Source organism: Sinocyclocheilus grahami, unplaced genomic scaffold (genome assembly GCF_001515645.1).
Source record: "Sinocyclocheilus grahami isolate Dianchi unplaced genomic scaffold, SAMN03320097.WGS_v1.1 scaffold103.1, whole genome shotgun sequence".
NCBI lineage: Eukaryota > Metazoa > Chordata > Actinopteri > Cypriniformes > Cyprinidae > Sinocyclocheilus > Sinocyclocheilus grahami.
Genome location: NW_015505282.1, coordinates 1,182,341 through 1,205,664, shown reverse-complemented (window position 1 = coordinate 1,205,664; position 23,324 = coordinate 1,182,341). Strand labels below are relative to the sequence as shown.

The 23,324-nt window shown below is 39.4% G+C and overlaps 2 protein-coding genes across 6 annotated transcripts in view; both read left to right on the top strand.

Annotated features, from left to right (window-relative positions):
• The window catches only part of LOC107588446 (inactive tyrosine-protein kinase 7-like), a 49,926-nt gene extending 44,870 nt beyond the window's left edge, over positions 1 to 5,056 (top strand). The window contains exons 17-20 of the mRNA XM_016276537.1: positions 1,722 to 1,802; positions 1,900 to 2,051; positions 2,319 to 2,497; positions 4,154 to 5,056. Coding sequence (XP_016132023.1) covers positions 1,722 to 1,802; positions 1,900 to 2,051; positions 2,319 to 2,497; positions 4,154 to 4,314 — 573 coding nt within the window. The 3' untranslated portion in view covers positions 4,315 to 5,056. The remainder of the gene's footprint in view (positions 1 to 1,721; positions 1,803 to 1,899; positions 2,052 to 2,318; positions 2,498 to 4,153) is intronic.
• Positions 5,057 to 10,004: 4,948 nt separating this feature from the next.
• Positions 10,005 to 23,324, top strand: part of mark1 (MAP/microtubule affinity-regulating kinase 1) — a 69,535-nt gene continuing 56,215 nt past the window's right edge. For all 5 annotated transcript variants that reach the window (XM_016276528.1, XM_016276529.1, XM_016276527.1 and 2 more), the window contains exon 1: positions 10,005 to 10,351. In XM_016276528.1, coding sequence (XP_016132014.1) covers positions 10,301 to 10,351 — 51 coding nt within the window. In that variant the 5' untranslated portion in view covers positions 10,005 to 10,300. The remainder of the gene's footprint in view (positions 10,352 to 23,324) is intronic.

Sequence of the window (23,324 nt, the reverse complement as noted above, 5' to 3'; positions counted from 1 at the left end):
TGTCTATCTGTCTATTTATCGTCTGTCTGTCTATCTATCTTCTGTCTGTCTGTTTGTCTGTCTATCTTCTGTATGTCTGTCTGTGTGTGTGTGTGTCTGTCTGTCTGTATGTCTATCCTCTATCTGTCTGACTGCCTGTCTATCTATCTTCTGTCTGTCTGTCTGTCTATCTATCTTGTCTGTCTGTCTATCTTCTGATTGTCTGTCTGTCCTATCTGTCTGTCTGTCTGTATCTATCTATCCGTCTGTCTGTCTATCTGTCTATTTATCGTCTGTCTGTCTATCTATCTTCTGTCTTCTGTCTGTCTATCTTCTGTGTGTGTGTGTCTGTCTGTCTGTCTGTCTGTCTGTCTATCTATCTTCTGTCTTCTGTCTGTCTATCTTCTGATTGTCTGTCTGTCCTATCTGTCTGTCTGTCTGTCTATCTTCTGATTGTCTGTCTGTCCTATCTGTCTGTCTGTCTGTCTGTCTATCTATCTTCTGTCTGTCTGTCCGTCATTTTATATATCTGTGTATGTCTGTCTGTCTAACTATCTATCTATCGTCTGTCTGTCTGTCTATCTTCTGTATGTCTGTCTGTGTGTGTGTGTGTGTCTGTCTGTATGTCTATCCTCTATCTGTCTGATTGCCTGTCTATCTATCTTCTATCTGTCTGTCTGTTTGTCTATCTGTCTTGTCTGTCTGTTTATCTTCTGATTGTCTGTCTGTCTATATATCTGTCTCTCCTATCTGTCTGTCTGTATCTATCTATCTGTCTGTCTGTCTGTCTGTCTGTCTGTCTGTCTGTCTGTCTGTCTGTCTGTCTGTCTGTCTGTCTGTCTATCTGTCTATTTATCGTCTGTCTGTCTGTCTTTCTTCTGTCTGTCTGTCTATTTGTCTGTCTGTCTATCTATCTTGTCTTCTGTCTGTCTATCTTCTGTGTGTGTGTGTGTGTGTGTATCTATCTCTGTGTCTGTCTGTCTGTCTGTCTGTCTGTCTGTCTGTCTGTGTGTGTGTGTGTGTGTGTCTGTCTGTCTGCCTGTCCTCTGTTTGTCTATCTGTCTTCTGTCTATTTCTCTTCTCTGTGTCTGTCTGTCTGTCTGTCTGTCTGTCTGTCTGTCTGTCTGTGTGTGTGTGTGTGTGTGTCTGTCTGTCTGCCTGTCCTCTGTTTGTCTATCTGTCTTCTGTCTATTTCTCTGACTGCCTGTCTATCTATCTATCTGTCTGTCTGTCTGTCTGTCTGTCTATCTATCTTCTTTCTGTCTGTCTATACATCTTCTTTCTGTCTATCTATATATCTTCTTTCTGTCTTTCTATCTATCTTCTGTCTGTCTGTTTGTTTGTCTATCTATCTTCTGTCTGTCTGTCTGTCTATATATCTTCTGTCTGTCTGTCTCTCTGTCTATCTTCTGTCTGTCTATATATATTCTGACTGTCTGTCTTCTATCTCTCGGTCTGTCTCTCTGTCTATCTTCTGTCAGTCTATATATCTTCTGTCTGTCTATATATTTCTGTCTGTCTTCTGTCTGTCTACCTGTCTATTTTAAAATCCTTAAAGTCTTGTTTTAAAAACTTATCTTCTAACAACACCCCCTTTTATCCCCGATAGCATCACAGTAATGTGCTCCTGTGGCATATGGCTTTATTCTATTTGTATTTTGAAATGCTAATTTAAATATTGTGTCCTGAGATGTGTTTCTTCACTCTTGCTCTTGTCTCATTTTGCTGTGTGTTATTTTCAGGGTGATCTGAAGCAATACCTGCGAGTGTCTAAGAGCAAAGACGAGAAAGTCAAAGTCCAACCGCTCAGCACCAAGCAGAAGGTAGTTAATAACTGTCTCCAGTCTCTCTTGTATACAGTATATGTACATAAACATATGTCAGGACAAACCGCACTCACTCTCTGCTGTCTGCCCGCAGGTGTTTGTGTGTCTGCAGGTGGCTCGAGGCATGGAGCACCTGTCCAACCAGCGCTTCGTCCACAAAGACCTGGCTGCACGTAATTGCCTGATCTCCTCCAAACGACAGATCAAAGTGTCTGCTCTGGGCCTTAGCAAAGACGTCTACAACAGGTACAGCCAAACACACATTCTACAACATTTGCTTTTTATTAAAGCAATTAAATTTACTAGCAAGTCCTAATCCACGTTTAGAGCCAAAGCCTTTGATTTATAAAATGAGGAATGAAAAGAGCGTTCACTGAAGTCATCTTTTCCAATGCAAAAGCTTCCCGTAGTGATTGTTCACAGGCTTGTGAATGTTCTCCACTTATTATCGTGCACACTGCTTCCCCCTTGTGGTGACGAAGTTGTCATGGTTTCTTTTCTGTGTTTGAGTAGCGAGTACTACCATTATCGCCAGTCCTGGATTCCTCTGCGTTGGCTCCCGTCTGAAGCCGTCTTTGAGGACGATTTCTCCACCAAGACTGACGTGTGGTCATTTGGGGTGCTCATGTGGGAGGTCTTCAGCTTTGGGGAGCTGCCGTACGCCGAGCTCACGGAAGACAAAGTTCTAGAAGGTGCGTCTCACAAAAAGTCAAATGGGTTATGTATTGGCATGCAGGGGTGTAACGGTGCACAAACATGATGGTTCAGTATGCACCTCGGTTTTGACTTCACAGTTCAGTATGGTTTCAGAAAAACTGAACAATAAACTGTGGTTTATTGAACAAATTGCTCTTAATTCAATTATAGTTCAAATCTTGTGATTAAAAATCTACCACAGCTTATGCTCTAAAAGGGAGCCCTTTTATATAACTATAAGGTTACAATTAACAACAGAGCCCAAACTTAAATTTAATGGAGTGTCTATTTACACTAAATAGCCCGCCTTGTTGGCAGAAGCTATTTACACTAACTCCGCCCACCAACGTGTGATTGGGCTACTCGCCACTACAAAAGACGATTATCTAACCATGTTTAACAACAGCTCCAGTGGCGTAGATGTTAAAGTGTGTACCGTAGTCTTTTTGACGTGATCAACCCGAGTTCGAATCCGCCTTTTGCCGAACTCTTCAAATCTCATATCACACCGGAAAGGCATTTATTTTCAATAAAAATTAAGGAAATAATCAAAAAGTTGAAAATAAAGTATCAGGTAGAGGTAGGGAGGGATTTATTGTCCCAATAAGGTTGCATCCATTTAATAATTTGAATTAAAATGATAATTTACACTCACTTTGTTATTATTGCATACTGTTTTATAATGTACTACACTACTGAGGTGCAGATAATTGCCACTATTTGCAATTAGTATAAATAGCAGAAAATCCTATTTTAACATAGTGTAAATAGAATCTATAGCTGTTTGCACTTAGCAAATAGCTGCTGCTTAAATCTAATTACTATTTGTTCTTAAATATAATAATCAACACTCAACTTAAAAAAAAATCGTATGCAAACATGTAAATTGCACATGATGCAGTTTACTTAACTTCTTAATTAACTTATTGAAATATATTGATTTACACAGTGGCTGGCATAACTTGTTTCATAACAGATTTATTTAATCATACATTAAATAATTAAGACATCACTAATAGGTCAAATATAATGAGTATATAGTTTAATATTTGGCGAAGATCTGATGTCTCTAGCGAACTAACAAGCTGTGGACAATGATGACTTGCCTGAGGTAAATCAAATGCTACGTGACATTGTGTAGAAGCTGTGTATTGCTTTTAACGGCCTTTAACTGAAAAATTAGTGTTTACTATTGTCATTTTGCATTATTGACGCACTATTTTCCTATTTGATACTGTAAAGCTGCTTTGACACAATCTGTATTGTTAAAAGCGCTATATAAATAAAGGTGACTTGACTATTGCCATCGTTTGATGGTTGAAACACTGATTGCATGAGGCATGAGATGTTCATTCATGTTTATTTCACGTTAAACCTAGTAGAACTGAGGCCTTTATACAGCGAGCTGTCGCACCACATCAAAGAACACCAAAATGCCATTTACTGGAGAAAAAAGGACACAATTTGAAAGATGAGACTTTTTCTTAAAAAAGTAACAATATATAAAACGACGTTTCCAATGAAGTTCCACTCATACAGTGGTTAAAACAATGCTGTATATAAAATTTTCAGTATGAATACGTGTCCTGTTACACCCCTATTGACTTATGGTTATGGTTTCTTCCTAACGTTCTTTATCTGTGTCTCTACAGCTCTGCAGGAAGGGAAGCTGAAGTTGTCTCCTCCTCAGGGGTGTCCGTCTCGGGTCTTCAAGCTGATGGTGCGCTGCTGGGCCGCCAGCCCCAAAGACAGACTGTCTTTCAGCGACATCTCCGCCGCACTCAGCGATCTGTCCTCTGAAAGTAAAGTGTGAGAGAACTGGATCGTCCTGCAAGCCATGGTTCAAAAACGTTCAGATTCAGTGTCTTGCCTCAAGAACAAAAGGACTTGGAATTTGATATATTTTCCACCATTTCTTCCATATGTTTAATGAAATGTTTCAGAAGGTTCCTCAAACATTTGGTTCTTAATGGGGTTTGTACCAAAAGCTGCCCTGTCACTTCTCAGTTTGAGTTTGCCCACTCAAAACGATGAAATGTAGTAAAATATAGTGCGTTTGTAATCGCAAACCATGCACTGACCAATTTTATATTTTAGAAGGATTGTCTCGGGAGCCTCTTAATTTATTTAAAAGGTCCTGTTTGTTCAATGTACAGAAAGGTACTGTTTATATGACGTTTTTATTATGTTTATGACCTTTTTATATCATTCAGAAGTACTCATAGAGACAGACTGTCGAGAAAACTGTTTATAAGACAACTTTTTCATTGAGTTCAAATTTCAAGTGCCTGTAAAATGAAGGATGTCTTGATTTTAGTATACTGTATGTTACGACTTGGAAAGCCTTGAATGTTTTGTTTTGATATACATTTATAGTGTTTTATTGCTTAGTAAGAGTTCAGTGTATTATCTTGTATTTGCTACCCACACGTTACATATCGGTTTCTATAAAAATTCAGAGGTATTCTTGACTCTGGAGGAAAAAAAATAGTGCAACAAACAAACGCTTCTGTCACATACTCTGCTGTTGCAATAAAATTTCACTTTTTAACAAAGCTTGTTTGAGCTCATGTTTTGTAAATGTAAAAAACTATACTTTCTGAAGTGTTCTTGTATGAAGTGGTGAGGGCTGGAGTTTCTTATTCTCTGAAGGCAATGGGGATCTTCCTTTCCACTGAAGAAAAGGCGGTTCTGGACCAGAAAGAAGTCTTCTTTAAGCTTTGGTGGAAGGGGGGCATGTTCAGGAGCTTTTAGTTAGTAATGGCCATTTTTGGGTGAATTAACCTTTTAAAAAGTCATCTTTACATGCTCGATCAGTTTATATGCCTTTATTCAATCCCTTAAAGCCCAGTGTTGGGGGTAACTCATTACAAGTAATGCGAGTTACGTAATCAGATTACTTTTTTCAAGTAACTAGTAAAGTAATGCATTACTTTTTTAATTTACAAGAAAATATCGGAGTTATTATATATTATATTATATATACGCCAGTTACTAGTATTTCCCATTTATTGACTGACAAGTCTCCTGTCCCCATATTGGGAGAAATCGGGAGTACAGAGGCGTTGTGTGCACTGTGTGAACATGATGTTACTGTAGTTCTAGACTAAATGTGAATGTGCATTAATTCATCCCACTCACAAAAAACAGATTTAGTATTCATCAAAATGAATTAAAACAGTGAAATGCAAACTCAGAATATGACGCAAACCTGCAATAATTAAATGTTAAATAACACAAATGTATCTAATCCCATTTTATTAACCGATGTCTTTGCTGCTGACCTTTGATGATCCAGTTCAACCGTACTAATAAGCAAAAATGACTTTAGAGAAACTAACAATTGTGCTTTGTTTTTTTATTGTTTATTTTTTACAACTTTGTTTCTTCTCCTGTGTTCTACTGTACAGACGTGAATTTACTTTTGCTTCAGCCTGAGGTTTATTCATTACACTTTTTGGTGTGAAAGGGCTTTTATATTTGCTATAAATATAACTTCTTATATTAAAAACAATCAAGCCCTGCTTATATTTAAAACGCGAAAGTAACGCAAAAATAATGTAACGTATTACTTTCCATAAAAAGTAACTAAGTAACGTAATTAGTTACTTTTTAGGGAGTAACACAATATTGTAATGCATTACTTTTAAGAGTAACTTTCCCCAACACTGATTCTGACAGACAGACAATAAACAAGTATAGTATAGTATAGTATAGTTTAGTATAGTATAGTATGTTTTACCACTTTTAGAGCTCAGATGCTGTCTCCCTCTGGCGGTGTGGAGGATGGTTAACAGGAACAATTGTGAGACCTCATAATCTATTGATTATATTCCCAACATGAAATTGAAATGAATCATTTAGGCATAGACGCTTAAGGCTTCAATCAGTTGTGGTTTATCAAAAATAAATCCCTGAAGCTTTCAATGCGATGGTGTTAGAGACGCAGTACTGTTTTAAATCCATTAGGTGGTGATGTAGGTCAAATGTAGAGAGGCATATTATAGTGAGCTGCTTATTTTAAGATACATTTTTAGCAGTGCTGGCTCATGCACTTTCCCCAAACACTGCATAGAAGAAGCATTGATTGAGCTAGTCATGACAAAGCATTTGCTAAAATCTGCAATTAATATAATAAAACTATTTTTATTTAATCAAGAGCACGGGTTAAATAGCCATATAAACTAATAGATTTATTATTTTGCAACAGAAGCTCTCAGTTCTATCATCGTCCTCTCTCTCTGTGTGTGTGTATGTCTATCTCTGTCTCTCTCTCTGTGTGTGTGTATGTCTGTCTCTGTCTCTCTCTCTGTGTGTGTATGTCTGTCTCTGTCTCCCTCTCTCTGTGTGTGTGTGTATGTGTGTTTCTCTCACTCTCTCCCTCTCTCTGTGTGTGTGTGTATGTGTGTTTCTCTCACTCTCTCCCTCTCTCTGTGTGTGTGTGTATGTGTGTTTCTCTCACTCTCTCCCTCTCTCTGTGTGTGTGTGTATGTGTGTTTCTCTCACTCTCTCCCTCTCTCTGTGTGTGTGTGTATGTGTGTTTCTCTCACTCTCTCCCTCTCTCTGTGTGTGTGTGTATGTGTGTTTCTCTCACTCTCTCCCTCTCTCTGTGTGTGTGTGTATGTGTGTTTCTCTCACTCTCTCCCTCTCTCTGTGTGTGTGTGTATGTGTGTTTCTCTCACTCTCTCCCTCTCTCTGTGTGTGTGTGTATGTGTGTTTCTCTCACTCTCTCCCTCTCTCTGTGTGTGTGTGTATGTGTGTTTCTCTCACTCTCTCCCTCTCTCTGTGTGTGTGTGTATGTGTGTTTCTCTCACTCTCTCCCTCTCTCTGTGTGTGTGTGTATGTGTGTTTCTCTCACTCTCTCCCTCTCTCTGTGTGTGTGTGTATGTGTGTTTCTCTCACTCTCTCCCTCTCTCTGTGTGTGTGTGTATGTGTGTTTCTCTCACTCTCTCCCTCTCTCTGTGTGTGTGTGTATGTGTGTTTCTCTCACTCTCTCCCTCTCTCTGTGTGTGTGTGTATGTGTGTTTCTCTCACTCTCTCCCTCTCTCTGTGTGTGTGTGTATGTGTGTTTCTCTCACTCTCTCCCTCTCTCTGTGTGTGTGTGTATGTGTGTTTCTCTCACTCTCTCCCTCTCTCTGTGTGTGTGTGTATGTGTGTTTCTCTCACTCTCTCCCTCTCTCTGTGTGTGTGTGTATGTGTGTTTCTCTCACTCTCTCCCTCTCTCTGTGTGTGTGTGTATGTGTGTTTCTCTCACTCTCTCCCTCTCTCTGTGTGTGTGTGTATGTGTGTTTCTCTCACTCTCTCCCTCTCTCTGTGTGTGTGTGTATGTGTGTTTCTCTCACTCTCTCCCTCTCTCTGTGTGTGTGTGTATGTGTGTTTCTCTCACTCTCTCCCTCTCTCTGTGTGTGTGTGTATGTGTGTTTCTCTCACTCTCTCCCTCTCTCTGTGTGTGTGTGTATGTGTGTTTCTCTCACTCTCTCCCTCTCTCTGTGTGTGTGTGTATGTGTGTTTCTCTCACTCTCTCCCTCTCTCTGTGTGTGTGTGTATGTGTGTTTCTCTCACTCTCTCCCTCTCTCTGTGTGTGTGTGTATGTGTGTTTCTCTCACTCTCTCCCTCTCTCTGTGTGTGTGTGTATGTGTGTTTCTCTCACTCTCTCCCTCTCTCTGTGTGTGTGTGTATGTGTGTTTCTCTCACTCTCTCCCTCTCTCTGTGTGTGTGTGTATGTGTGTTTCTCTCACTCTCTCCCTCTCTCTGTGTGTGTGTGTATGTGTGTTTCTCTCACTCTCTCCCTCTCTCTGTGTGTGTGTGTATGTGTGTTTCTCTCACTCTCTCCCTCTCTCTGTGTGTGTGTGTATGTGTGTTTCTCTCACTCTCTCCCTCTCTCTGTGTGTGTGTGTATGTGTGTTTCTCTCACTCTCTCCCTCTCTCTGTGTGTGTGTGTATGTGTGTTTCTCTCACTCTCTCCCTCTCTCTGTGTGTGTGTGTATGTGTGTTTCTCTCACTCTCTCCCTCTCTCTGTGTGTGTGTGTATGTGTGTTTCTCTCACTCTCTCCCTCTCTCTGTGTGTGTGTGTATGTGTGTTTCTCTCACTCTCTCCCTCTCTCTGTGTGTGTGTGTATGTGTGTTTCTCTCACTCTCTCCCTCTCTCTGTGTGTGTGTGTATGTGTGTTTCTCTCACTCTCTCCCTCTCTCTGTGTGTGTGTGTATGTGTGTTTCTCTCACTCTCTCCCTCTCTCTGTGTGTGTGTGTATGTGTGTTTCTCTCACTCTCTCCCTCTCTCTGTGTGTGTGTGTATGTGTGTTTCTCTCACTCTCTCCCTCTCTCTGTGTGTGTGTGTATGTGTGTTTCTCTCACTCTCTCCCTCTCTCTGTGTGTGTGTGTATGTGTGTTTCTCTCACTCTCTCCCTCTCTCTGTGTGTGTGTGTATGTGTGTTTCTCTCACTCTCTCCCTCTCTCTGTGTGTGTGTGTATGTGTGTTTCTCTCACTCTCTCCCTCTCTCTGTGTGTGTGTGTATGTGTGTTTCTCTCACTCTCTCCCTCTCTCTGTGTGTGTGTGTATGTGTGTTTCTCTCACTCTCTCCCTCTCTCTGTGTGTGTGTGTATGTGTGTTTCTCTCACTCTCTCCCTCTCTCTGTGTGTGTGTGTATGTGTGTTTCTCTCACTCTCTCCCTCTCTCTGTGTGTGTGTGTATGTGTGTTTCTCTCACTCTCTCCCTCTCTCTGTGTGTGTGTGTATGTGTGTTTCTCTCACTCTCTCCCTCTCTCTGTGTGTGTGTGTATGTGTGTTTCTCTCACTCTCTCCCTCTCTCTGTGTGTGTGTGTATGTGTGTGTCTGTGTCTCTTTGTGTGCGTGTGTGTGTGTGTGTGTGTCTCTCTCTCTCTATGTGTGTGTGTGTGTGTGTGTATGTCTCTCTCTCTCTCTCTCTGTGTGTGTGTTTGTGTATGTCTGTCTCTGTCTCTCTGTGTGTGTGTGTATGTGTGTCTCTCTCTCTATGTGTGTGTGTGTGTGTCTCTCTCTGTGTGTGTGTGTGTGTGTGTATGTGTGTGTGTCTCTCTCTCTCTGTCTGTGTGTGTGTCTGTGTGTGTGTGTGTGTGTGTGTGTGTGTCTCTGTGTGTGTGTGTGTGTGTCTCTCTCTCTCTGTGTGTGTGTGTGTGTGTGTGTGTGTGTGTGTCTCTCTCTCTCTGTGTGTGTGTCTCTCTGTCTCTCTCTGTGTGTGTGTGTGTCTCTGTCTCTCTCTCAGTGTGTGTGTACTGGTTTATATATCCTGGTGGGGATTTAGACCTGAATACACACAGACTCATGGGGACTCGTGCCACGGTGGGGACCTAAATTGAAGTCCCCACGGGTAAACAAGCTTATAAATCACACAGAATGAAGTTTTTTGCAAATCTAAAAATGCAGAAAGTTTCCTGTAAGGGGTAGGTTTAGTTTAGGGGTAGGGTTGGTGTAGGGTAATAGAATATACGGTCCCCACAAGGATAGCAAACCAGACATGTGCGTGTGTGTGTTTCTATCAGGGTGGATCAATGCAGGAGCCTGAGCTCCACACACACACACACAGTCGCTCTGTCCGCGCATCTGCAGCGTCTCGTCGCTCCGTCTCTCTCCCTCGCTCGCGGCTGACGCGGGCCGCTCCTGGATGTGTGCATGTTATAGTTCGGAAAGCCGCCGCCGCATCGTAGGTCGAAGGCCAGGAGACATGCCGGTGTGACGGGCATCGGATATCCGTATCTTCCGCGCTATCTTCGCTGTGCCGAGCGCCGGTGCTGGAGCTGGAGCGAGCGGCCTGTAAACACAAGATGTCGACCCGAACGCCATTGCCCACCGTTAACGAGCGCGACGCGGAGAATGTAAGTCAAGGATACACCACATTAACATTCACGTTTATCACGCGTTTGCTCTCGTTGCGTTCTTGTGCTTTTGTTGACGCGGACACAAGCTTTTAATGGTTTAACGAGGCGGGTTGGTTGAGCATATAGTCGTTTTGTCTTCTGGGGTTTGATACTGGTGTCCAGTGTTGATTTAAAGCCATTATTAGAGTTATATTTGTTTGTGTAACTGTATAGATTGCGACCGTTCAGGTGCATGTGATGCTTCCCTGTCCTGTGTTAATCAATGCAACACTGATGATCTGATCATCATCATCAGCATATCAGATTGATTTCCCATCATCAGACCCATTGCGAGCTCACGCTTCAGCGTCCCGGCACCAGTTTTCTTACTGTTTACATGTATCTACATTATAATTAGTATGTGACCCTGGACCACTAAATCACAGGGTCAATTTTTTGAAATTGAGATTTGTACATCATCTGCAAGCTGAATTAATAAGCTTTCCATTGATGTATGGTTTGTTAGGACAGGACAATATTTGGCTGAGATGCAACTATGTTAAAATCTGGAATCTGAGGGTGCAAAAAAAAATCTAAATATTGAGAAAATCATCTTTAAAGTTGTCCACATTAAGTCCTTAGCAATGCATATTACTAATCAAAAATTAAGTTTTGATATATTTACGGTAGGAAATGTACAAACTATCTTCATGGACCATGATCTTTACTTAATATCCTAATGATTTTTGGCATTTAAAATGGATAATTTTGACCCATACAATGTATTGTTGGCTATTGCTACAAATATACCTGCGCTACTTATGACTGATTTTTTTGCTCCAGGGTCACATATATAATAAGCTCAGTAGGCCTACTTTAGAGTTTATTAAATGGGGTTTTCAGTGACCGGCAGTTGATATTCCTAAAACATATGAATAACAGCAAATTGGATGTAGAAAATCAAACGCTAGAGTGGAATGCAATTATTTTACATGGTATGTATCCACTGACAAAGCTGTTGGTAGATATTTGGACTGACACAAGGGGAAATAACACTTAAGTTAAAGAAATACTTTACCCAAAAATGATATTTTACTCAGCCTTCACACGGCGTCCTCACGGGGTTTATAGCAATTTGGATTTTAGCGTGAATTTGGACCAATCAGATTTAACTGTGGGTGGAGCTACTCGGTGCAACGCCGCAGAATTTGATAACAGTAATGTCCTGTTGCTTTCCTCAGATGTTTAGGACAACTCAAGAAGGAAGTGATAAGAGTTGTTATTGCTTTATCACTTCTGGTTTGGATGTAATCTGCTGTTTATCTTTCTGTGAAACACAAAAGTGGAAGTCTACTCTGTCTGTTTTCTGTAAGCGACACCTACTGTCACAAAATGAGTTTGCATTTTCATTTAGCCCGTTTGCTGTTTTTCTGCATTGGTAAGGGCATGCATGCTGCTATGCTTTTTCTTTCTTTCTGAGAAACACAAAAGGAGACTTTTTTGAACAATCTTAGTCCTCACTCTGCCATGCTCCAAAAGGACAATATAATCACCATAAATGTTCACAGTGTTCACAGAAGTTTTTTTTTTTTTGCTGAAATTTAAGTTGTAATTGACTGAAAATTTTCCACTCCGTCTGAGCCCTTAATTCTTTCAGATTTTAAAATGCTGTTGAACAATTTGTTTGCCTTCCAGAAATATCAGTCTGTCATGAAATAAATGTGATTTGAAGGTGTGAGGAAATGCAGTGCGGTTTTGGGATTTTTGCATTTCGTCATTAACAATATTCTCAAAAAAAACCTTGATTCATAGAGGAATTAATCATTGCCAGCGCAATGGGAATGATCTTGATCAGTAAGTTATTGAAGAAAGGAGGCCGTATAAAGCCCGTGTCTCATGCTCCTGTGGGTTTAACGTCATCTCAGGTTATAGGCCTGCAGAGCTCTGCTTATGTAAAGGATTCCTGCACTTGTGTTGAAATCCTCCAGTGATGCAGCGAGACACTCAGGATCAGGTCTGCGGCCTGTGGGAGGATCTTTATGACTCGCTGATAATGGTCACAAAGGGGCTGTTGACTCCATCATGTAATTACAGGCTGTGATTAATGAAAAGCACAGAAATGCTCCGAGGTCGTCTGGGTGGCGTGGGTCATTAATGCAAGTAATTTATTCTGAATCAGTGGAGAAAACATTTAGAGACTGCTGTCATTGGCTCTGTACATCTCACCATGTCAGCATTGCTATCGCAATTCAATTAAAAGAGTTTGTGTAATTGCCGATCGTGGTTTTTAGTGAAGGATTCTTACGCTTTCACATTTTTCCCTCCTCAGTTTTGAATATTTAAATTTAATAACTTTTGCATAACCACTGAACATGTTTTACTCTGCGTACGTACACGGTAACTTCCTGTAGTATGTGAACAAATCTGGGAATTTTAAAAATGTAAATGATGATATTGCAGTTTCGTAGTTTTATATATATATGTGTGTATATATATATATATATATATATATATATATATATATATATATATATATATATATACACGTTGTCAAAAAAAATAAATAAAAAAACTCCTGTCACTTACAATATCAGCATTTCATTTAAAGTGCTGGTTCACCCCTAAAAAATTTATAATTTTGTCATAATTTACCCTCTCCTCATATTGTTCCTATGACTTTGTTCCTATATGAAGTCTATATGACTTTCTTTTTTGTGGAGTACAAAAGAAGATATTTTGAGAAATGCCTCTTTTTTTCCCCTATACTTTTCCTATACTACAATGGAAGTCAATGGGCACCAGTGTTCTTTGGCTAATGTTCTTCAAAATATCTTGGTGTTCCATAGGGCTGTCAAACTGACTGAAAAACTAAATTCGAATTTTCTACTTAAATATCACAATTTTAATTATATTCTAATTTAAAAGGCACCATTTCAGTTAGGGGGGAAAAGCTTTTGGCTTCTCTCCTGAAAAGAAAGATATTATGAAGAAGATATTATGCATGTTTCTTCAAAGCATAATAAAATAACACGACTATCTTTGAAAAAAATGCATAATGTTTAAAATAATGTTTGTAAACCATATAATTAATAAAGGTGCTGAAACAATTTGTAAAAAAAAAAAAACAGCCCCATGCATGTATGTATAGTTTAATACAAAGGACCGAAAACCAATCACAAAAGTAGGCTACTTTTTTCATTTAAAAACATGAGATACAGTGGGATGGGGAAAACCGCCATAAAGTCTTTAGACATGTTTTTTAAAAGTTGAACTTACATTAATTTTACATGGCGCTCTCTTGTGCGAGACGCGAGTGCAACGGTGATAGATGTCCCTCTAGAAAATGCGATAAATATGCATTCTGTGTGAACGGCTTGGTTTCGGTTTTGACGTAAACAGCATCTTCTCCACACTGATGCTGTCGTTTTCCGCAGTATATGAATGAACAACGCAGCAGCGCAGCTTCTAGTGGGTTCAACTGGATAGGCTAACAAAAGCATTCAAATGCAATGACACTTACATCGTCGTCGCATTTTGTGCGCCACTGATAAGGCTGCCTGACAGCTGACGCAGACCTAAAATTTGAATGCAAAAACGTTGAGGTTTTCTTTTTTTTACAATTCGACGAATATTCGAAATTCGTATTTTGATTTTTCCACAGAAGAAGAAAAGTCACACAGGTTTGGAACGACACAAGGGTGAGTAAATGATGACAGAATTTCCATTTCTCAGCGAATTATTTATTTAAATACGTTATAGGTGTTGCAGACTCCCGAGTTTGCATGCAGTGAGCTCATCATATGAGTTCTATAAACCTAAAGAAGAAGAGTTTGAGATATTGATTCGGTTTTATTGCTCAGTTTGCATTCACTCTTGTCTGTTTTCATTGGGCTTGAAGTCGCAGACGGGCTGATATGTGGATAAGAGGAAGGAGTGTTGTAAAGCACTGTTTGCTGCAGTGTGTCCTGGCAGAGGTCAAAGGGTTTTGGATATCAGCGCACTCCTCTCTGTTATAATCAATGCAGCTGTCAAACTGTAAGACGTCCTCACCCCCTCCTACACAGCTGCCTTACTGTCTGTGTGTGAACTGGAGAACCTGAACAGTGGCACAGGCAGTCCAAGTGGTCCCAGTAATTGAAGAACAGGGCTGCAAGGAGTAGTTATTTTGGTAATTAGCCAGTATTATTTGAATTGCTTGAACAATTACTTGACTTTTTGGTCAGTTAATGCAATAATTTATAATCCGCTATTCTCAACTCTGGCCCTTGAGGTCAACTTTCCTGCAGAGTTTAGCTCCAACCCTGATCAAACACACTTGAACAAGCTAATCGAGCTCTTCAGGATCACTAAAAAGTTTTGGGCGGATGAGTTTGATCAAGGTTCGAGCTGAACTCTGCAGGTCAGTGGGCCTCGAGGACTCGAGTTGAGAATCACTAGGTAAAGCTAATTTGTAAATTGTTAAAGGGATAGTTCACCCCAAAATGAAAATTCTGTCATTAATTACTCGCCCTCACGTCGTTCCAAACCAGTAAGACCTTCGTTCATCTTCAGAACACAAATTAAGATATTTTTGTTGGAATCCGAGAGCTCTCTGAGCCTCACATAGACAGCAACACAACTGAAATGTTCCCAGGTCCAGAAACGTAGTAAAAAAGTATTCTCGTAGCTTTGCAAAACTGAGGTGGAGCCACTGATGTCACATGGACTGTTTTACCGATGTCCTTATTACGTTTCTGGACCTGGGAACATTTCAGTTGCATTGCTGTCTATGGGAGGATCAGAGAGCTCTTGGATTCCATCAAAAATATCTTAAATTGTGTTCCGAAGATGAACGAAGGATTAATGACCGAATTTTCATTTTGGGGTGAACTATCCCTTTAAAGTGGGCACAGATAATCGCCAGATCGTCAGATAAAAGTCAGTGCCGATAATCTCTTCTTATCGACTTTTATTGTTTGTTTAAGAACGAATCAAAAGCCAGTGGTGTGACCTTTGCTTTTAGGTCGCAGGCCATGGATTAACTATTCTGTAACTATTACTATATCTTAACACAGCACTACTAGATTGATGAGCCAGTTCGGACCAGGATCCTGAAGTCAAAAACATACTCTACACAAATTCATTAAAGGGTTAGTTCATTAAAGGGTTAGTTCAACCAAAAATTTTAATTCTGTAATTAAAATGTATTAATTCTAATAATTTAATTTTAAATCATTGAATAAAGTCATTAAATCATTATATTAGTTTTCTTTGTGCACAAAAAGTATTCTCATTGCATTCATAAAATTACGGTTGAACCACTGATGTCACATGGACTATTTTAACGATGTCCTTACTAGCTTTCTGGGCCTTGAACGTAGTAGTTCCCTTGCTGTCTACAGAGAATCAGAAAGCTCTCGGATTTCATCAAAAATATCTTAAAGGGGGTCATATGATGTTGCTAAAATGAACATTATTTTGTGTATTTGGTGTAATGAAATGTGTTTATGCGGTTTAAGGTTAAAAAAACACATTCTTTTCCACATACTGTACATTATTATTCCTCCTCTATGCCCCTCCTTTCTGAACCGCATCGATTTTTACAAAGCTCATCGGTCTGAAAAGCGAGGTGTGCTCTGATTGGCCAGCTATCCAGTGCGTTTTGATTGGCGAATACCTCAAGCGTGAGACGGAAATGTTACGCCTCTCAGCATACTGTGATGATACCCTGTCCGGCCAGAGCGACGAGACAAAAACATGAAAACCCATTATAAACAAGGCATTTGTTGCATCCAGTGGGGACATAATTATGGATTATAATGACTTATACTGTCTTTTTACGCGTTGCATCGCGCCGCGTAAACATAAAACCATGTCTGCATTTGTGATCAGAGAAATGACAAACAACAAGCGCTACTCTACACTGCCCAAAAAACTCGCTTTAAATATAAAAAATATAAAAACTCTATTAATATAAAAAACGTACTTACAGTCTGTGAGTCAGAACAGCCGGCACTACTCTCCCAGGATCAGGAAACAGTCCTCCGTAAAATGTGCTGCACACATCTGAATATTTGGGTTGAAGTGTTCTGAGTGTACAGTGTTGTAAATACAACTTAACCACTGATTTCTAGTTGTGTCCATTTTTAAAAGACCAAACAAAGTAGTTTCGCTTTCACGGCATGGCGGCTGCAGCAACAATACTACAGCGAGAATAAAAGTTACGCCGCCTTTCTTTGCGTGAACATTTGGGCGGCGTTATGCAAATCTTCCCACATAGTGACGTAGACGTGGGGTAGTGTTAGAACGAGTCGTTTAGGTAGGCGTGGCTGACTCTTAACTTTTATAAAGAATATCTCTTTGGATTTGAGACTGTAGTCTTTGCAACTTTACAGATCTTCTTTATGCACCAAGAGCTTGTAACACTCCAAAGAGAAAGGAAAAATTTAATCGCATCATATGACCCCTTTAAATTGTGTTCTGAAGATGAACGAAGGTCTTACGGTTTAGGAACGACATGAGGGTGAGTAATTAATGACAGAATTTTTGGGTGAACTGCTTGGTCAGTTCGTTGTGATTGTATGTTGCGGTTGACCACACTTGTTATTTTGGTGACACTCAAGTGTGCGAAGGAATATTACTTTCTTGTCACTATGAATTTAGAGATGCAACTTCTCTGAGAGGGCTTTAGCATGTTGTATTTTATCAGGCATTACTTTACACTAGTATGGATGGACAGGAGTATCCAAGTACTCAAAATTTACAGATTGATTAGGATGATTGTGAGTTATGTGACCTTTCACTTAATTTAAAATTCAGTAGAAATTATACACAATGGTATCCCACGCTCTTTTGATTTATGGGTTGTAGGGCTGTAACTAACTATTATTTTGATGGATTATGTTAATCGATTAATTGATTTCTTCAATTAATCAGATTTTTTTATCAGATTTTTTTTATTTAATTGAGAAAACATTTTCAGTGAATAGATTTCAGTGAAGTCTGTAAAGTGTGTAGTGGAGAATCGCTTGCGGTCGGAACCGAACCATTATGCAAAAGGGAAGTACTCGCATGAATTTGAAACATTTACACATGAGGCTATAACGGTACAGTGTATGTTACACACTCTTTTGTCCACTTTCTACCAATTGCCTGATTTCTTTGAGGGGAGGATCTATGGGTGTGTGTATGTATAGGCCTTTTCTGATCTTTCGATCCAATATTGTGAAATGAGCTCACGCAAATTACATATGAATGCAAAAGGAGACAACAGAACATGATACAGAGCACAGCAACTTTTGCCACCAGAGCATGTGAGCGAAGCGGAGCGGTGTGACGTTTTCCGCTGTATGGACGTGCGCTCCGCTCAGTCGCTCTAACCGCACAAGCAAGTGCTCCATTAATATTCCGCTCATGCTCACCGTGAACCAAATGTGCCGCTTCAGATTTCAATATGAATCTTTACTAACTCTCCCCGCACTCCCTCTCAGTTTCTTCTCCCTGCTCATTCTTAACTTAGATTTTTTTACTTTACATTTATGTATAAGGCTTGCAACTTCGTTGAAACAATATCTGAACTCCATAACTGCTCTACTATTCTCGATCTCTACAGATTCTCGATCTCGAACAAGCAAATCACCAAACGGCATTCTGGATTGAGCGAGCGACTCTGAGCGTTTTGAGCGACCGTAGCGGAATATTCAGAAAGGCGCTCTGCGCTCTTAAGGAAATATTACCACTCCGCTCACGCTCCACTCCGCTCACATGCTCTGATAGAACGCTGTGGGTTTGTGTTATGCTGTTTTCACGTGCCATCGGGAATTTCCTATTTCCCACTTGTGAAGTCGTGATTACAAGCTTGTCATATTCAAGTGATTTGTTGTCAGAAAGAATAAAATGTAGCATCCCATTGGTTTACAATCATATTTAAACATTCACTGTGCTAGATCTTTTTTATTATTATTTAAAAGCAGCCTATTATTAGCGTATTAGGCACGTCTTTAGCAGAAATTAGCTTTTTTAGTGAAAGTAAAGGTCCCTCCCTGATTAATAAAATTGTTAATGAAATGAAATGATTAATGAGAAAAATATATTTTATTGTTTAGTTTAGTTTTATTAGTTTCATACATATTATATCCATATTTTAACGGCACAAATAATCTCAAGCTTTACAGGGTTTTACATGATTTTTTTATTCTTTTGTAGTGTGTCTTCCAAATGAACCCACAACAACAATAATACGTTTATACATAAAGAAATTCATTCATTCATTCATCCACACTACGCAAGACGCAGTTTGGGCAATTACTCAGAGTCGCCCCCTGTGGTTTCAAGGAATATTACAAAATGCAGAGCGCTACAAGTATAAATGCCTCATCCATTTGGGGAGGTGCGCACACAGTCAGTGGAGCCAGGCGAAGTATAAATCCCGCTTAACGTGTGCAGTGACTGAATCTGCTGTTAATATCATATCATAATGCAAAACTAACAATTAAGGCCCGTTCACACCAAGCACGATAACTATAAAGATAACGTTAAAGATATAGTTCTAAAAATCATTCTCAATACTAAAGAACAGCAGAGTCCACACCACAGCTATAACTATAAAGGCACAGAGAAACGATATAATTATAATCACTTTCAGAATGATTTTTTACAGCCACGAATGATAAAAACATTTACAGCCAATCATAATCCATCCTGCTTTAATGAGCTCGGAATTTAAAGCGGCAGACGAGTGTGCGCTTATAATAAACAGACGATATCGTTCGCTGGTGTGGACGCTAATATTGTTATCTTTATGGTTATCTTTATAGTTATCATTCTTGGTGTGAACGGGGCTTTAGAATAATTTTAATGGCTGCGGGTCAGGGTGGATATCTAAATCAGAGAAAAATATAGGCGTGGGTGGTGCGCGGATAATTTATTTGAAGCAGCGGATTCAGTTGACGTTTGAGCTGATCCACGCATCTTTAACAGTCAGCTTTCTGACCATTCTGGAATTTCGGTTGAATACATGCCTCTTTCACTGTTTATAAAACATACAATATGCCTCAAATGATTGTTCATATAGCCTATAAATACACTACTTTAGCAACAAGACAAAGTGATGTAGGCCTAGTTGTTGTGGGGGAAAAAACTAGCATTGAATAGCATTGACCGCAGCATTGGTTGTCCCCTCCACTATGTTTAAAGTTTATGGCCCACCCAACTCAGAAACTGGCATCAAAAGTATCTCTGAGTTTCCCAGTAGTAAACATGACTTGAGAGGCATTCACGCCTAATTTCTGATTAGGAAACTCGTATTTATGATCATTCCGATAGCATGTGAAGGTAGCATAAGAATAAGGGATGGTAGGAAAACATTGTGCTTTTTAAAAAAAAATTCCCCTTCAAGCCAAACTTACGATATTAGACGGCAAAGTTTAAATCCTGTCTGGATAGCGAATACGTTTTTCGACTACCTCTGGAAGCAGTCAAAAGTAGACAAGCTAAAAAAAAAAATTAGACCCCATTAACACGTCCACTTGTGATCGGTTTGACAAAAACACATCTTAATACCAGGTGTAAGCACGCCAAAAGGCTTTTTCACACTGAATGTGAATGTTCGGCGCGATAACGCTTTTGAATCGAAACAATAGACCATTCGTCCGCGATTAGACTCGCTTTTTCGCATCGCGCTCAGTGTGAAACGGCCTTTAGTTGCATTATTCACTGCTGTACAATAATGTGACTGGTGAAGGTGGAAACAAGCAGATGCAATTAATCAATATCAGATTCATTGTAGATTATTTTCAGTTTTATGGATAGTTGTTGCTACCCTATGATTAACTTATGATGCTATAGCTCCCCTTGTGGCAACCCTGAGAATACAATACATGCTTGCGAGTGTGTAAATGTTACTGTCGCATTTCAGAAAGCAATGATGCATGAAATCGAGCCTGCTAGAAGTGTTTTTTTCCATTTGTGTACTTGCTTGTATGTTTCAACAACAGAGTGTGGAAGTGAAAGTGATGCAGGGATCGAACAGAGCCATCACCATCAAAACAAACGTGAGTCGGGGTGTTTTAGAGAGTTCTTGCAGATGCACATTGGAAGGCTTTCACTTTTACAACAGTTGCTTAACAGTGGAAAGGCTGCGAGAGAAGGGAGTGCTTTTAAAGAGATGAGTATGTGTGTGTGTGTGTGTGTGTGTAGTACTGTGTACTGTGCTTTGTCCTCTATCATAGGCAGCCGTCATATATGGCGGAGACGCTGTTATTTATACCCATAACAACTGAGTGATATGCTTAATATTGTGAAGACTTGTTGCACGCCATTGGTCTATGATTTTATACATGTATCTAACTGCATCTATAATATTTACGTCCTTGTAAGTTATTTCTCTTAAGTGGACTAAAATAAATTGTTAAAATGTGTGTGTGTGTGTGCGGGGGGATGTGTTTACGGAGATCGTACCTTGTCGGAATGTTTTTGTCCAGGCAGTGTGTTCATTGTCATGCTAAAGCAGGAATGCCGATGCTGCTGTGTCATGAAAGTCTGGAAATATGCAGCTGTTTCATCTCATCTGTGTTCTCTTTACTATAGGGTTTACTATTTATCTGTGGCTTCTGAACAATTTGAGCTGTGTACCAAAACTAAGTGAGCTGCCTGGATGCCTTCTAAGGGGCCTTTCAAACAGTGTGCGTTTTTGAGACGCAGTGCAGCAGAATGGAACGGAATGCAGTTCTTTTTAAGAGTTTTAACTTCTTTTATTTGACATGGTGACTTAATGAAGTGTTCATGGTGCAAGATGAGTAACAACAGTCAAAATAATGATGATCTCGAACCGAACTTACTGACTGATGAGAGCTGAATGATGATGCTATGACATAACCTGTCTACAAATACAAATATTAAGTCAATATATTTGGATAAAATATAATTGGAGCTACCTGTATCAGTGGCCATATCGTCCAGCCCTAGCGCAACGCAGAGTAACGCATCGTGTGTGTGTGTGAGGGGAACAGGGTCACATCACAGGAGAGTGAACTGTCTGTCAGAAATCATAGCACGTCAGCTGTCTTAACCGCGGCTTGTGTACTGCATCATCACTGTGTCTGTCACGCGACTCTGTTGCCCTTTCGGGCTTGAACTGATGGTAAAACTAACGACATTATTAACTGTCTTGATATTTACTTTGAAAGCTGAAGCGATTACTTGCGTGCTTGCAGTGTTCGGCCAATCACAATGCACTGGGTCAGCTGGCCAATCAGAGCAGACTGCGCTTGTCAAAGGAGGGGGCTTTGTTGAAAACGACGCGTTTGAGAGGCGGGGCATAGAGGACCTACAATATTGTACAGTATTTGAAAAATAATGTGTTTTTTGAACGTTAAAGCATGTCAACATATTCTGTTACACCAAATACACAAAATAATGATCTTTAAAATAGCATCATATGACCCCTTTAATCAACCTTGGGGTCATCGTAATTTGCAGAATTGTTTTTATATAGGCTAGTTTTTTTAAGGTAAAAAGTTACACGTTTTTGGGAAGTCATACCACATGCCTTGCGATTTAAAAGGTCAAATTATTTAATTAATTGACTTTGTTGGTGGACAAGTTTGTTTTCTTTTTAAATATTAAGCAGTAAAGCAGTTTTGTTAAAATATTATTTGGTGTATTTGGTGTAATGAAATGTGTTTATGCATTTTAAGTAGGGGTGTGCGATATATATCGTCTGCGATAATATTGTAATTGTTGTTTTAACGATGTGCGATTTGACATTATCGAGTATTTTGCAAAAACCATTCAAAACATCCCTACAGAGCGCACGCATACATTACGTGAAGTCTAGACTAGTGCGTGTGCGCATTTAGTGTGTTTTCTTTCACTGCATGATTCAGTCTATTAAAATGCATTTAGAATGATCACAAATTCAAGACATGGCAGAAAATTTATATATTTATACCACTTCATATAGTTATTCAGTTTCACACGAAGAGTGCCGTTTTTCTCCAAAAATTACCATGATTACAAATGTGACATTGAATTCAATAAACAATAAGTTAATTAAGAGACTTACGTTTTAGACACCATATTGCTTGTTTTTGCTCTATTTCGCCAACAAAAATAATTCTGAATACAGCCACAGCGCTGTTTTGTGTCTCTGAGCAACATGACGGTGTTTCGTTCAACATGATTTGCTGCCACCTGCTGCCGGTTTAATTAAAAATTTCGGCTTTTTCTTTCTTTTCTTTTTTTTGTGTGATTTTTTTTTTTTTCATGTTTTAAATCATTTCAAATATCAGTATTCAATATTTTATGTTTAATATATCAAAACATTATTTATGCATTTGTAATTGCAGGTTAAATGCATTCATGTCTTGCATTAAACAAAATACATGTGTGTAAATACATCTGCCACTTCAGATGCAGCTTCTGTGTTGATTTAATTTGCTTGGTAACAGCCCAAATGTCTTATTATTCTAATTCCCTGATTAAATGTAAGAATTTGACTCAAAAGATAATGGACACTTTTAGAAAAAATGGCTTTATAAAGGTAAAAATGCACATAAAATGCAAAAATCAGTTTAAACTTATTGGAAAAAATTAATTTCTATCGGTATGAACTGACCACCACACAGAATATGAAGAATATTAAAAACATTAGAAGTCTTCGGCAGTCCTTAAGGTACCAGCACAATAACACACTCAGCAAAATATCGTCTAATTATCGTTATCGATAAAATCCCATAAAATATCAAGATATAATTTTTTGTCAATATCGCACACCCCTAGTTTTAAGGTAAAAAAACACATTATTTTCCACATACCGTACATTATTGTTGCTCCTCTATGCCCCTCCTTTCTGAAAAGCGTCGATTTTTTAGAAAGCTTATCGTTCTGAAAAGCGCTGTGTGTTTTGATTGGCCAGCTATCCAGTGCATTGTGATTGGCCGAATGCCTCAAGCGTCTCCACGACATAGCGGCGGCGACAACAATACTACAGCGAGAATAAAAGTTATGTCTT